Here is a 15,421-nt window from a genome sequence, read left to right as displayed (position 1 = left end):
ATCAGGGTTGGAAGGGACCCCAGAAGGTCATCTAGTCCAACCCCCTGCTCAAAGCAGGACCAATTCCCAGTTAAATCATCCCAGCCAGGGCTTTGTCAAGCCTGACCTTAAAAACCTCTAAGGAAGGAGATTCTACCACCTCCCTAGGTAACGCATTCCAGTGTTTCACCACCCTCTTAGTGAAAAAGTTTTTCCTAATATCCAATCTAAACCTCCCCCACTGCAACTTGAGACCATTACTCCTCGTTCTGTCATCTGCTACCATTGAGAACAGTCTAGAGCCATCCTCTTTGGAGTTCCTCAAGGATCGGTTTTGGGACCAATCTTATTTAATCTTTTTATTACTGACCATGGCATAAAAAGTGGGAGTGTGCTAATAAAGTTTGCAGATGATACAAAGCTGGGAGGTATTGCCAATTTAGAGAAGGACAGGGATATCATACAGGAGGATCTGGATGACCTTGTAAACTGGAGTAATAGTAACAGGATGAAATTTAATAATGAGAAGTGTAAGGTGACGCATTTAGGGATTAATAACAAGAATTTTAGTTATAAGCTAGGGACGCATCAATTAGAAGTAACGGAGGAGGAAAAGGACCTTGGAGTATTGGTTGATCATAGGATGACTATGAGCTGCCAATGTGATATCGCCGTGAAAAAAGCTAATGTGATCTTGGGATGCATCAGAAGAGGTATTTCCAGTAGGGATAAGGAGGTCTTAGTATCGTTATACAAGGCACTGGTGAGACCTTACCTGGAATCAGTGTGCAGTTCTGGTCTCCCATGTTTAAGAAGGATGAATTCAAACTGGAACAGGTACAGAGAAGGGCTAGTAGGATGATCCGAAGAATGGAAAACTTGTCTTATGAAAGGAGACTCAAGGAGCTTGGCTTGTTTAGCCTAACTAAAAGAAGGTTGAGGGGAAATAGGATTGCTCTCTATAAATATATCAGAGGGATAAATACCAGAGAGGGAGAGGAATTATTTAAGCTCAGTACCAATGTGGACACAAGAACAAATGGATATAAACTGGCCATCAGGAAGTTTAGACTTGAAATTAGATGAAGGTTTCTAACCATCAGAAGAGTGAAGTTTTGGAATAGCCTTCCAAGGGAAGCAGTAGGGGCAAAAGATCTATCTGGCTTTGATTAAACTCAATAAGTTTATGGAGGAGATGGTATGATGGGATAACATGGTTTTGGTAATTAAATATTCATGGTAAATAGGCCCAATGGCCTATGATGGGATATTAGATGGGGTGGGATCCGAGTTACCCAGGAAAGAATTTTCTGTAATATTTGGCTGATGAATCTTGCCCATATACTCAGGGTTTAGCTGATCGCCATATTTGGGGTCGGGAAGGAATTTTCCCCCAGGGCAGATTGGAAGAGGCCCTGGAGGTTTTTCGCCTTCCTCTGTAGCATGGGGCACGGGTCACTTGCTGGAGGATTCTCTGCTTCTTGAAGTCTTTAAACTACGATTTGAGGACTTCAATAGCACAGATATAGGTGTGAGGTTTTTTGCAGGAGTGGTGGGTAAAATTCTGTGGCCTGCGTTGTGTAGAAGGTCAGACTAGATGATCATAATGGTCCCTTCTGACCTAAATATCTGTGAATCTGTGTAGACAGTACATGACATCTAGTTAAAACCATTCACGAAAGAATCGTTATTGACTAAAAATTTCACACCATAGAATTTGTATCAATGGATATAAAACAGTATAAAAACATTTATACAAAAACGGTGATTGTTTACCTTTTGTACCTTTTTTTTCCTCCAAGTACCCTCTGCACATTCCTACTTGTGGGATCACAGCATCTGTGTCTCGAGTTCTTGGAATCTTGTGAGCAATGTCCATTTGAGCCACTCACTCTTCCCTCCCCAGGTAGGGTTTCAAGAGTGCAAAAAGGGGAGTGATCCCAACCACACTTCACTTCCTTCTAATCCCCAAAGGTCCAATAAGCTTAGATTACATGCAGTGTCCTCGATGCATCCCTCAACATATTTTTTTTCTTCTGCCTTTCAGGGACTATATTTTTGTAGTTTGTCAGTTAGGTAATCAGCTTTTCTTAAGAAAGAGAAGAAAAAGAAGTGGAGAGAAGGATGACCATTTGACACAGGTTTTGGCTGGACCTGTAAAAAGGAGAGACACACCTCATCTGACAGAGAGACTCTTCAAACTAAATCTGTCTATCTAGAAGCCAGCATCAAGTCTGGAGATAACCCACACCAGAATGGTTCTGTGCCTGGTGCAAGTGGAATGAAGGTCTTTGGATCAAACTTGGATGACCAAATCCTGTTTTAAGCATCCAGCACTGTTAACTCTGGAGAACCACTTGATAAAGTAGTTCTGTTTTCCCAGATCTGTCCAAGTTTGACTAAGTCTAGTGCTGAGGACCTGCCACCTTCACCTCTTGGAAACCACTTGGAAAAGTGGTTTTGTGCCCAACGTGATCTGCACTGAGCACCTCAGATCTCGATGCCTTGATCTAGTCAGGTTCTGAGGACCTAGCATAATTGATTCTGCTCTTAGCGTGAAGTTCCTGGATTCATCTGAGTTTACTAATGGTTCAGCACCACTGATACTGGAAAATCACTTGCTAAAGTGTTCGTGTTACATATGAGGGGCACTGAGGTCTATGGATTGACCAGTTTGACCAACTTCAGTCCTTAGGGTAGGGCACCATTGACTTTGAGCTCAGCATAACTGGAACCAAGCTCTCTAGATTGACCAAGTCTAGTGCTGTCAACTGCAGTTTCAAAAAGAGCAGATTCTCATCCTAGTTCAGGGTCCGGCCACTGTAACATACCTAGGGTACAATCCAGAATAATAAGTAACTGTGTCACTCCTCCCCTCTAACCTGGGGTGCCCTTTACATGGCTTTGCTGTTGTAGCCTCCAGTCTGGACTGCTCGCAAACAGCCTCCACCATGCAAGTGACTCTCAGCTATGTCTTTGTGTGTGCTGCAGCCAGCCAGCCACACCTTGGCTATTACCACCCTTGGTTATACTGCAGGGTAAACCCCAGTATTCTCCAAGTCTTAGATTTTCCACCAGAAATGTAGATCCTGTACTGCCTAGCCCTCTCCTGGACAGTACAAGTTCATATAAAATCTGTATTTCTTTAATAGATATATGTATATGTTATGTACACTTTTTACCCCACATGGAGTTTCCCAGGCACTTCAGTTTAAACACACTGGATTAGATAAAACAATAAAACATGTTTATTAACTACAGAGAGAGAGATTTTAAGTGAATACAAGTAATGAGGCATAAAAGTCAGAAATGGTTACAAGAAAAATAAAGATAAAACACAACTAATGCCTAACTTAACAAACTATGTTAAATTCAAAGCAAAATTTTTCTCACCACATGCTCTCAACAGTCTTACTGGCCAAACTTCTTAGACTAGGATCCCTTCTTCTGTTTAGTGGCTGCTTCCTTTGCCCATGTCTACACTAGAGAGCTTACAGTGGTACAGCTCTACTAATGCAGCTGTGCCGCTGTAAGGTCTCCCTTGTGGCTACTCTGCCGACGGGAGAAAGCTCTCCCATCAACATAATTAAACCCTCCAAGTGATGGAAGCCTCTCCAGCCAACCATTCGCACCATGGCACTGTCCACACCAGCACTTCTGTCAATGTAACTTATGTTACTCAGGGGTGTGGTTTTTTTCATAAGTTAAACCAACAAAAGTGCTAGTGTAGACATAGCCTAGGTCCATTCTTGTGCAGTAAATCAATGGCTAGAGAAGGAAGAGAAGAGGATGCCTTAGGGTGTTGCCCCTTCTTTTTATAGTCCTGTCCCTCCTTTGAGAAGCATTCCTTACTTCCAGCTGGGAGTAAGGCGATAGGCAGTCTGTGTGAAAGGAAACTTCATGCTGTTTCTTTGCTAAGATATAGGTTTTTGCTCTTGCCTCTTTCCTGCCAAAGAATGGCCACTTAGCAGGTAATGATTCATCTGCCGTGTTTACAGCTGGCTGAGGTGTCAGCTTGCCCTTTGTCTCTGAAGAACTGGTTTGGCCATTCCCCACACTTCCCTGGAAAACATACTTTTGCATACATACATCCATTTTGCCATAATATTACTGATCAGCAAATTATGAGTTTTTAAATAACACCTCACAAGGCATCTGGCTTTTGGTGACTCTCTGGATTACCAAATTGCTGCTACAACTAGCTTCCAGTTCAGAATCAGTAGGGGGACTCTTTAGTGTCCCATTCCAGAGTGGCTCTAGTATGGAGGGGGCACCTATCCAAGGAGTCCTTGGGAGCAGTGCAGGGACTTCATCAGCACTGGTCCAGAGTCTGAAATTGGCTAGTGCCACTGTTGGTATTCCTGTGGTTCTGAACCTTTTCTCTGGGCCAGATACATCTGAGAACTTTCATGCTTTGCCTTTTCTGAGCACTTCTTTTGTTTTCATGGAGCATTTGTGCTTGGCACTTGAGAGAGCCTCAGTGGGGGAAAGGGGACACTACCAATAAAGCTGTATCATACATGTCTTTGGCCTCTCTGGCACAAAGGGTTCACCGGTTGCCTGACTATCCTAATTATTTTTCTCAGATGTTAGGGAATCCATGTGTATAGCTAGAGTTTGGTCCTCAGGAAATATGCATGTTGTTTCAGTCCTTGGAATTTACTATAAATAGTTCCCGTTCATCCCTCCAAAAAAGGTGGGGTCATTGGAGCTCTCCTTAGAGTCCAAACCTGCAACTTCCTGGTGTGAGTACAGATTCCTTACCAGTGCACCTTCTTGATGCAATGAACACCTGAGCCACAACGTCTCAGGACATTCAAGATGCTTACCTGTGAAAGACAAAACAGCTCCCTTACCATTTGCAGTGATACTCAACTTGTTTTTCACACTCTCCAGGACATCAGGCTCCACATGAGTTTATTGGAGCTAAGCCCTGTGATTAAATCCAGATCTGTCCCAATTCTGATGGACAACACCACACTAATGTATTACAGCAATTGACAAATGGCGGCTTGATCTAGGGTCAAGAAGTTTCCCTTTTCTGAGAATGCAGCGGCCATCTTTCCCTGGCAGATGAGAAATTGGATAACAGAAGGTTTTTGACGGAGCACAACTAACAATTAACTGGAAAAAATTCATCAGAGCAGCACAAAATGAAGTGGGCGTTTCACAGCCCTACCTTGCTTTTAACTTAGACTATCTTAAGGTGCATTTTTGTTGCTGTGTGAGCTTTCCACCCTCTGAGGCACAGGTCATCAATTTTTGCTCACTCTCCAATAACCAAATTAACGATGTGGTTGCTCTGTATACCATTGGAGCTGCTTGTGGTAGTTGCTTTGCCACAATGGCCATGGCAAAGGAAACTGGATTTTCCATTGCTGAGGGTGCTCTGGTGAGACAGGTACATTTGAGCTGCTCCATACATATTTCCTTCCTTCCAGCCCAGAGAATGAACAAGATACAGATCTAAAGGACTAATTGTCAGTACTTTTTCTGAATAGAATATGATGTATGATCTGCTGCATCCTCTCCCTTAATCCTGACTATGGTGGTATTCTGTGTCCATCCTACTCAGGCTATTACTTTCCTAAGCTTAATTCACATCCAGGAACTCCGATTCCATACTTTGGATATTCATGGATCTTAGATGTGGTCCTCTTAGACAATGATTGCATCTTCAAGTGCCCTCCAAAAACTAAGGGCATATGGGATGTAATTACTAAAAGATGTAGCCAGTTGTTTGACTACATTCATGGCTTTTTCTTTAAAATGTTCAAGAGATCAAATAACCAAGCTTAGCCAAATTTATTGTCTTAAGACACAATAGTACAATATGAAAAGGAAACATAAATATCCCCTTCTGTGGAGCAAATTCTTGCAGCACGTTCATTTTATGCAGAAGCTGTGCTTCAAAGATATGTATTTCAGCTAGTTGTATTTATAGTATGATTTTACAAGTTAAAAAACTCTTTACACACAAAATGTAAGTTTAACCCACTAGTTTGTGCCAGCTTTGTCCTTGGTACTTGTCTATAGTTTCCCATATCTAGTGTTGAATACTACATTCCACGTGTTGATGAGCTATGAAAGTATTCCCTATCTGTACTTGGTCAAAGCCAAAGATGCATAAATGCTTTGTACAAGTCTCCTATTTTCTAATGCAGCGGTTCTCAACCTTTAGTAACCCAAGGACCCCCATTTTGATTTAAAATTTTTCACTGACCCCCAAACCTCCCAGCTCATTCCCAGGCCCTACCCCCACTCCACCCCTCCCCCCAAGGGGAGGGAAGAGCATAATAAATTCACTTGACATAACTTCCCAACACCAATATATATAGTTTTGTTTTATTAATACCATACCTATTAATATGGTGTATTCTATGCTTAACTTTTATATAGTGGCTAACAGATGGCACTGGGGATCTTTCCATCAAAGCTCAGAGGTTGCCCAAATGCATCAGTTTGTGTATGACTGATGTTATGACAAGGGTGGTGTTCAGCCACCTGAAGGTATTAAAAGATACTCAGCTAGGCCTAATGTTGTTTACATAGCTTGTCTTTGCGTGATCTTAGTCAGTTTGGAAGGCTGCTATTTGAAGCTCTACATATGCTTTCAGGTGTCTTTTTTCAATTGTGGCCTGTCTGGGGAGAGTAAAAGATTGTAGTCACTCATGACATTGCATTCATTTTTGGCAATTTTGCAGTCCTTGTTAATCTAGAATTCTAAAGTCCTCCTTCCTCGAGCTGGTACTGCTCACTAAACTCCCACAAATAAGAATGTGCCGAGACCACTTGAAAAAATGCAGGTTACTTACTAGTAACGGGAGTTCTTTGAGATGAACCTCTGCACGTTCATACTTCTTCACTCACCTTCCCCATTTCTTTGGGGTCTGAGTTTCACAATTCCTGAATTAGCAGAAGGAACTGAGGAGCAACTGGGGCTGCTACTCCTTTTAAACCTGTAGAACCCTGAATGGGGGCAAAGGAGGAGGAATAAGTCACCCCAATGGACACTGTTCACTAGAGATTCTGAAATCTTGTGATCAGATACTTTGATCCTGTAAGTGTGGCTGTGCAGGGGCTTGTCTCAAAGAACTCCGGTTATTGGTAAGTAACGTTCTTTTATGTCTATAGATATTCACTCTCTGTTTGAGCCAGGGCTGAGATAACTAATCATGTTCCACAAGTGCAGAGTCAGATCTTGAGTTTAATCTCACTTCTTTATTTCCCTCCACAGTCTCTGCAAACATAACTGTGAGGAAACTTCACACTGTAGCCAGCATGGGTCTCTCGAAAACGCCGACAGCAGAGATTGAGCACAATCTCTATGGAGCCATTGTCTCTCCTGTCTCCAAGGTAGCACCTAAAATGTTGTGTGGTTGTGGGGGAATTGGACATTCCAGCAGCAAGAAAAGTGGAAAAAATTCCATATGAGAGGCAGTAGTATCACTCATATTGAACTTTAAAGAGATTATTTTATGTAGTCCTACTTGGGATTGAGCATTAAGAAAGTGGGTGACTTGGGGTCAGTGTTACATTCTAAGTGGTGACCTCTTCAGGGATATGTGTCCTCACAGTTTCAGAGCTAGTACCTCTGATTATACTTTAATGGACTGCAGGGAACCATTTTGCATTGCAAGGAGATATTTTCCATTGCTAACTCCTAGGAATTGCCTCTTCATATTATATCAACTGCTTTTACACTGTCTCCTTTCTTGGATCATGTCACCTTGCATGTTTTGAAAGTAGAGGGTTTAATATAGTGTAATGTACAAATAATAGCTGACCCCTAATGCTCCTTGGTCCACTCGGAGTAAGAGAAGGTAGCACTACCTGCACTACAATCTGTCTTGTGCTGCTGTTTCCAGAACCTTTGGAGCACACATTCTAACTCACCTGAATACTGCTCAGTTTTCATACTCAATAGCTTTTCTCAGAGAAGCCAGTTAAATAATTAGCTGTAATATTTAGGTACCTATATCTGAAAGTATCTGGGCACTCAAGAAAAAAAATGATTGAAAATGCAGTGTTCGCAAATAGAAGAACCTGTTTCTCAAGCTGAGAGCAGAAGGAAAGAGGTAAAAAGAAGCAACAATTTCCCACTCCAACATAGAATAAACCACTTGCTAGCCACCAGCGATGAAAGGAAGCAAATAATCATGGTGAGAAGATTTGAGAAGGCTCCAAAACTCTTCAGATTATGTTTTGGGATAGTCATCAATTCCAGTCCTGCTTATCTCAGCTGCCATCATGGAGCACAAGGCAGCAAGCAGTCCTTTGGGTAGACTCATCCCATTAAGGTTTTAAATCCTGTCTTTAAGAAATTATAAGACATAGAATCTCAGTTGCACGTGTCTGCCAGTGTACATAATAAGGTGAAAAACTGATCATGAGGATACTATTTTTATTAATGAGAATTTAACAGACTCACTTGCTTTATGCTTTTGGGTTAGACCTGAATGAGGTCTAATGAATTAAATACTCCTGAGGCTGAGGGCATTCTGTGCCAAAAAATTAAAAATTCTGTGTACAATATTTTAAAATTCTGCAAAATTCTGCAGGTTTTATTTGTCAATAAATAAATGCAGAGACTCCAGCATGGCAGTGGGGAGCACAGGCCACTGGCTGCATGAAGGTGGGAAATCACCCTGCAGCCCCCCACCCCCAGGACACACACTCAGCGGTGAGGCTGCACCCAACCCTGACACAGCACAAAGCCTGGGCCTACCCCAGAAACACCAGGCACACCAGGTGTGGGGCAGGCAGGCTCAACCAGGCAGGATCCAAATGTGGAGGGGCTCAGTGTGGGGGGATCCAGGTGTGGGGTGAGAAGATTCTGTGTGGGATAATCTGGATGCAGGCAGCTCAGTGGGGAGTCTAGGTGTGGGGGGATCCGGATGCACAGAGGTTCCAGGTGTAGGGGCAATGGGACTCTGCAGGGGCTTCTGGGTGAAGTAGTTGGGAATCAGCGGAGGGGTTTGGATGTGGGGGTCTCAGCGGGGGAGTTCAGGTGCTGGGGGAGTGGGGCACTGGGTGCAGCTAATTGAAGGTCAGTGGCATGGGGGTCTGGATGTGGGGGCTCAGGGTGGTGCAGGGGGTGGGGCATCAGGGTGGAGTTTGAGTGCAGGAAGCTCAGTGAGGGGTGGTCTGGGTGCCGGGGTGGGCATCAGGAGGCAGGGAGTCTGGTTGCAGGGGAGGCTCCAGATGCAGGGGTTGAGGTTCAGTGGGGTTTCAGGTATGGAGGACTAGGGGGAGGCTTGGCAAGGGTGTCTAAGTATGGGAGGTCTGGATGCACGGGGACTGGGTGGATGGTGGAGCAGCTCCCTGTATAGTGACCCCTCCGCCAACAGCTCAGGAGCGGTGGAGGGAGGATGCTGAGCTTCCTGGAGTTGGGGAAGGTTTCCGGGGGTGGGTCTGACACAGCCCCAGTCACTCCTTGCGGGGGAAGAGGAAGTTTCATCCTTTCCTGCCTCCAGCCCAGCCGGGACTAACAGCTGATCCCAGCTCAGGGTAGGAGCTGCTAGCTGGGGTGTCCCCAGCCCCACAATGATTTACCTCTCTGCCGGCTGCTGTGGGTGCCTGAAACAATGTACCTGCGCTGCTAAGGAATGGTGCACAACTGCTCTTGCAGCTTCCCTGTCAGAAAGTCATTTTTTTGCAGGGAAGCAAAGAAATCTGTGGGGGACATTAATTTTGCACATATGCAGTGGTGCAGAATTCCCGCAGGAGTAAGAAAAGGAAGGATTAATGTATTTCACTAAGTCCATCGTATTCTTATCAACTTCTTCTCCTGAATCACTGTTCAATGCAATTTTCCATGGAGAGATCTTTCTGAATGTGGTAACGTTGTCTGCAGGTTGCATATGCCAGAGGCCATAGCAGGGAGCCAGAAGAGGAGATGTACAGTGCAGAGAATTTCCGTCGCATTGCTCGCAGTCTCAGTGGGACAGTCATCACAAACAGGGAAGAGACCCTGGTCTCCTCTCATAGTTTTGTAAGTAGAATGAACCTCAGCATTGCAAAGAGATGACTGCTTGGGATAGAGTTGGGAGCTGCTTTTCCTCCTCCTTTCCCTCATCAACTCCACTAGCAAGTAGTAACAGGAAAGGCATGCAATTGAACACCATTGATACCAGTTCAGAAGGATGAAAATTTGTTCCAGTGAATCATTCCCTTTTTTCTCTGTTGGATGGAGAAGTCAGCTTTTATTTTGGAGTAACCAAATTGGCTGCTTTTAGAGTCACCACACCTAGAATTGTGCCAACCAAAGCTTGTGTATGTGTGCTAACAGGGCTAACCCTGGTAAAGGGACACAGTCAATCTGAAGTTTATCTATTCTGGATATTGACTAGCTTAAAAATTACAGTTTTTAATAGAGCCCCCATAAACAATATGGCCTGTGATTTAACAAAATAATTCTTTAACGGTATATATAAGGAAATTTTTTCTTCCTTGTTAGTGTTTATAAGGCATACCTTCCTCAAGAAATAGTGATTATACACAAAGTGCTGTTACTTGTACAAAGTAAACAACTTAAAAACAGAGAGAGACTGCTTTTCTCCATCATCTTTGTCAGTACTCTCAGGTTAGATGTAACAAATCTGAAACTTGAAAAATGTACCGTATTTTCAGGCAGAAGTTAAGTTGTTGTTTTTTCAAGTTGTGTCCTTTCAACTGATTAAGTAAAGTTCAGTTACTCTAACACTATTTTTTGTTTAACTTTTTTAAACCATGCTTGTCTATATTTCATTTCTGAACAAATTCTAGTGGAACTGGATGTAAGGTGAGGTGGGTGTTGGCTAGCTGACCCTCCTGCTCAAAGGGCAGGGAAAGTATGCTCCCTTGGTCAACATGCTTATTAAGGGAATGAAGACTGTTGCTGGGTCTAATTGCACTAAATAATGTTCCCCTTTCAGAGTTCCACCAAATTCATTTAATTGAAAAGCAGGGATTTTTATTGAACTGTAAGTCTGAGAAAAGCAGGAACAGATTGCTGTCAGTGTTTAGCTGGGTGATTTCTTTGAGGAGGAGAAAGTTTTAAGAGTATGAAGTAATGTGGTGTATTGGTTTTGTTCTGATTTTTCACTAGCCATGTTTAGACTTCTTCAAAGGAAAGCTAAAAGCATTAGCTTTGTTTGAAAGTAGCAGAATAAAAATGGGAGAGTTGAGCTGCAAATTCAGTGTTAAGCAAGGTTGAATGCTATAGCATGACTCAAGTTTTAGCTTTAGGCCTAGTCCAATCATACAAGTTTGACTAAAATTTTGTTTTCAAATCCATTTAATTAAACCAGTGCAACTTTCACTTGTAGGTAGGGCCTTATCCCAACCTTGCATTGATGCAAAAGCTCAAACTCCACTACCGTATTAGAAAGTTGTGCCCTACATCACTGTTTTGCTCTTAATAAAGCATATTTAGCAAGGGAGAGGCTTCAATAGTTTACATTTTCCTGGCATGTGTGGCCCAGCCCTTCAAAAGGTGATTAGGAAAGAGCAGATTGATTTTTTTTTTCTTGCACACGGTTATTGCTGCTGTTCTGAGTGAGATGCGAGTATGATGGTGGGGGGGTTTTCTGAGCGGGTATGTTGGGTTTTTATCTGATCTGTTTTTTCTGATCTGTTACCAAAGAACCTTTCTGGGGTGGGTATTGTTATCATCTATTTCTTTCTCTTTCATAGACAGATTCAGGTACTTGTTCTGGTGACTCATCCCTCTCTCCTTCCTGGATCCCCACCATGTTTTCTTGGTTGAGCCCAACTTTGTGTTTAATCATCATTTGTGGTTTCTTTCCTTTCTCATTTTGTCAAAAGGAAGCACCAAATGTGAGGAAAATGCCAAAGGAAACCACGCACCATTCTTCCAGCTCCACTTCCCTCCCTTTTCCCCACGATCCTTCTGTGTTACCCTTTGATCCCCACCACTACCCAACCCAGATGCAGAACCTGTCCTATGATGTACTGATGCCTAGCATGGTGGGCAAGGCACGTAGACCATCAGGTAATCACAGGACTCTTCACCCTCCTGCATGATCAGAAATGCTGTGTGTGATTCTTTCCCTGCTGTTGCTGAAGGACTGCTCTTTGGATCTTGTCTGCCATAGTGATGGTTTTATCAACTGCCTGAATACCTTCAGAAATTTGGAAGGATAAATTGCCTTTTTTTCTTCACTGTCCCTTCTACACTGCTTTAATAATGCTGTGCTATATGGATATAATATAAAGGGGCAGTCTTTATGTTAGAGGTATGGCTGTTAAGTATTTCAATAGTTGTGGTAATGTTTTCATTACATATATACAGGAGGAGGTACCTGGCCAACAAAAGTGTCTGACATAACCCAGTGGAACTCTTCTTACTATTTTATATAGCATCTATAGCATCCTCTGGGGCACTTGGCATGGGCCACTGTCAGAAGACAGGATACTGGCTAGACGGACCTTTGGTCTGACCCAGTATGGCCATTCTTATGTTCTCATAACACACCATTCCTATTAGATTAATTATATTACGCTGTTTTTAACACAAGAAATGAAGCTATAAATGATGCACACATTCCTCAGAGATGACCCAAAGGTCCACCAAGTTTTTTTGTGTTTAACTGTGTTTGTGGGAGGGGTGCACAGTGACTGACTGAGGAGGAGCTGGTTATTAGTACTATGTTCTGTTATATAAGATACTTCCCTCAAAAATCACTTGTGTGTGAGATCTTTTGGAATTACAATCCTGTTGATGCTACAAATTCCTGCATGAGAGGTCACCATGAAAGTTATCCAGAAACCCTTAGAACATGTGTCTTTAATTTTCTTATTGGGCTCCTTCTCAGGTGACATTGAACATGTTACAAAAAGTGCTGACTGTTTAGGAAATCTGGTGTCCCATTAGTGTGTGTGACTGCACCTGCAGAAAGACAGGTTGGAGCTCTTTTCTGGGGGTGGGTTGAGCTGCAGAAGGAAAGTGAATACAAGGAGTGTGCTGCTCAGTTTTCACTCATTCCGAATCATAGGTCAGTCGGTGCCCTGTTTTAGGCTTGGTTCAGTTTACCCGTTCATATCAGCTGTGGGCCACAGTTAAAGAGGTTTTGAGAGGAAAATAAATTAAAATATAACTGACTGAACTCTTTCCCCCCTCTCCCCACAGGAGATCAGAAGAACGTCCAAAAACTTCTGGTTGTGCCTGACCGGGGTGAAACTTTCCAAGGTGAAGACCACCCAGGTATGGCACTGAGCTACAGGAGTCTCCCTTGCACACAGAAATGCTCTTCTTCCCAAGGTCAGAGACCTCTTGTTGACCAGCATGTGGAAGGTGGAGCATCAAGGATCTCTGGCCATCGGCTTCAGATGAGCCACAATGCCAGACAAACAGCAACACTGCCAGACAAACGAACATTGCAGTTGGGATACACTGCCCAGCCAGACAAGGGGTTACAGGAAAGCTTCCTCCAGCAGCCGTCCCAACACCAAATGCACGAGTCCTATGCCATCAATTGCAGGCCACGTCCTAGCACAGACTACAGTACCTTCAGAGTACCACAGGGGCTTTCTTGGGACCCTGTTGCCTCTCAGGGTTGCCCTGTGCCTCCCTCGCGTACTAAGGCCCCTGGACCAAGGAGAGTAGATATGCCCCCAGAAGAAGACTGGCGTCAGAACAGCTTTACCCCTCAGCCTGGTGGCCGGAGAACACTACCAGTGCACATGGTGGATGGGACTTTTTCTTCTGCTTCTGAGGTGCACCAAAGGATGATGGCCCGAGCAGCAGCTGCTCCTGCCACCCTGCAGAATAGCGGCTGGTGAGGTCTTGTTCCACTCAATGTGTTCCCAGCATTGATCAAACCCCCTTGTGAGCAGACTGTCTGAACTGTAACTGTTGCTGAGGTGCAGTTAATAACAAGGCAGCTAACTGTTCAGTCTGTAGCTCTACTAGTCGTGTCTTAAAACATAGCTATACGGTATGTGGGAACTAATTGCACTGTATTTCTTTTCCTGTATTGCTGAACTGCTGTCTCTGTGGGGAGCTCTCAGCTATTCCAATCCCAGCCCCTCTCAGCAGTACACGCTATAGTCAATAGTAGGTATAAGGGGCACTGGCTGTGGATAAGCTCACGGGTGCACATTTATTTTGAAGAAAGATGTACCATTAGCAAAAAGGACCACTCTTTAAAGGACTCAAGCATGAAACGTAGTTCTGCTAAATTCATTGCATACAAAGCCAATATGCTATTTTCCGTTTGTTTTTTTCTCCACCTCCCTCTTGTGTTCCTTACTGGGGGAAAAACTGATCCACCTTCCAGGTTCCAGCAAATCTAAACATGACAGGACTGGTGGTAAGTGAGGCAAACCCAACATTCAGTTGTGCTGAGACTTCAAGCACAGGCCACAGCTGTAGTTGCTACTGAGGAAGGGGGAAGGAGACATTGCCCCAGAGTATACCAGAACTTTCCCCACTTCCTTCAGGCAAACTAACAATGCTTCAAACAGAAACGACTGTTAATGCTGCACGCTTAATTACACCAATGTAAACACAGAATAAGTTTAGCTATTTTAGGGTCAAACATACTTGCTTTTGTAAGTATTTTTCAAATAAATCTATGGAATAGTTCTATTTAATTTCCTGTGTATGAATCATCTTCATTTTTTATTTGGTTTTACTCAGCGACTGGCCTGAAAGCTCTGATCTGTGTTTTTTAATACACTAAGTGGAATAATAAAAGCTACATATAAATTTGTTTTCAATGTTGTAGCTGTATTGATCTGAGGATATGAGACACACAAGATGAGTGAGGTAATCTCTTTTTCCAGACCTGAAGAAGAGCTCTGTGTAGCTCAAAAGCCTGTCTCTTCCACCAATAAAAGATATATTACCTCACTCACCTTGTCTCTCTCATTCATAAAGGTAATTCATTAATAATGGTAATTTATTAACAAATCATTTATAAAGAAGCACTTGTAATTAGAGCAGAGGTCTGAGTCAGGAATCCAGTATTCTGTTCCTGACTCTTCCAATTCCACTCGCTTGCTTTGTGGACTAGTTGCTTCACCCCTCTGCGCTTCACTTTCCCCTGTAAAAATGGGGTACCCTTTCTCTCTGGAAAGGTATTTTGAGATATCTGGATGAGAAAAATGTAGGACATGTGCACATTAGTATTGTACACAGTCAAGCTCTTTTTAGTCTCCTACAGAAGGGTCATCTAGAAATGGTCAGTCTAGGTCAACAGCTCGACTGAGCCACTGATGATGTCGCACAGAGCGAGCTCACCTAGTTGTCAATAGTATAACCAATGTCTAATTCAGGCTGGCCTGCCCAGGCCTTACATTCACACAAAGAAATCAAAAAGCTGGCACAGTAAGGTCAGCAACAGGCCCTGGCCAGGCCTGGATTTTTGTGTTAGGGTAGAGGGAAGAGCCTTCCTCCTCCTCTGGCTACACCCCGCAACTGCCATTTTGTAGAGGC

The 15,421-nt window shown here is 43.4% G+C and overlaps 1 protein-coding gene across 2 annotated transcripts in view; it reads left to right on the top strand.

Annotated features, from left to right (window-relative positions):
• USP54 (ubiquitin specific peptidase 54) overlaps nt 1-14,577 on the top strand; it is a 270,589-nt gene extending 256,012 nt beyond the window's left edge. For both annotated transcript variants that reach the window (XM_084635210.1, XM_084635211.1), the window contains 4 exons: nt 7,217-7,335; nt 9,836-9,973; nt 11,788-11,974; nt 13,112-14,577. In XM_084635210.1, the coding sequence (XP_084491336.1) occupies nt 7,217-7,335; nt 9,836-9,973; nt 11,788-11,974; nt 13,112-13,764 (1,097 nt within the window). In that variant the 3' untranslated portion in view covers nt 13,765-14,577. The remainder of the gene's footprint in view (nt 1-7,216; nt 7,336-9,835; nt 9,974-11,787; nt 11,975-13,111) is intronic.
• Nucleotides 14,578-15,421: the final 844 nt, after the last annotated feature.

The sequence above is a fragment of the Lepidochelys olivacea genome (assembly GCF_965140295.1).
Source record: "Lepidochelys olivacea isolate rLepOli2 genome assembly, chromosome: 7".
Lineage (NCBI taxonomy): Eukaryota > Metazoa > Chordata > Testudines > Cheloniidae > Lepidochelys > Lepidochelys olivacea.
The sequence above is the reverse complement of the archived record's forward strand: the minus strand, read 5'-3'. Positions and strand labels throughout refer to the sequence as shown.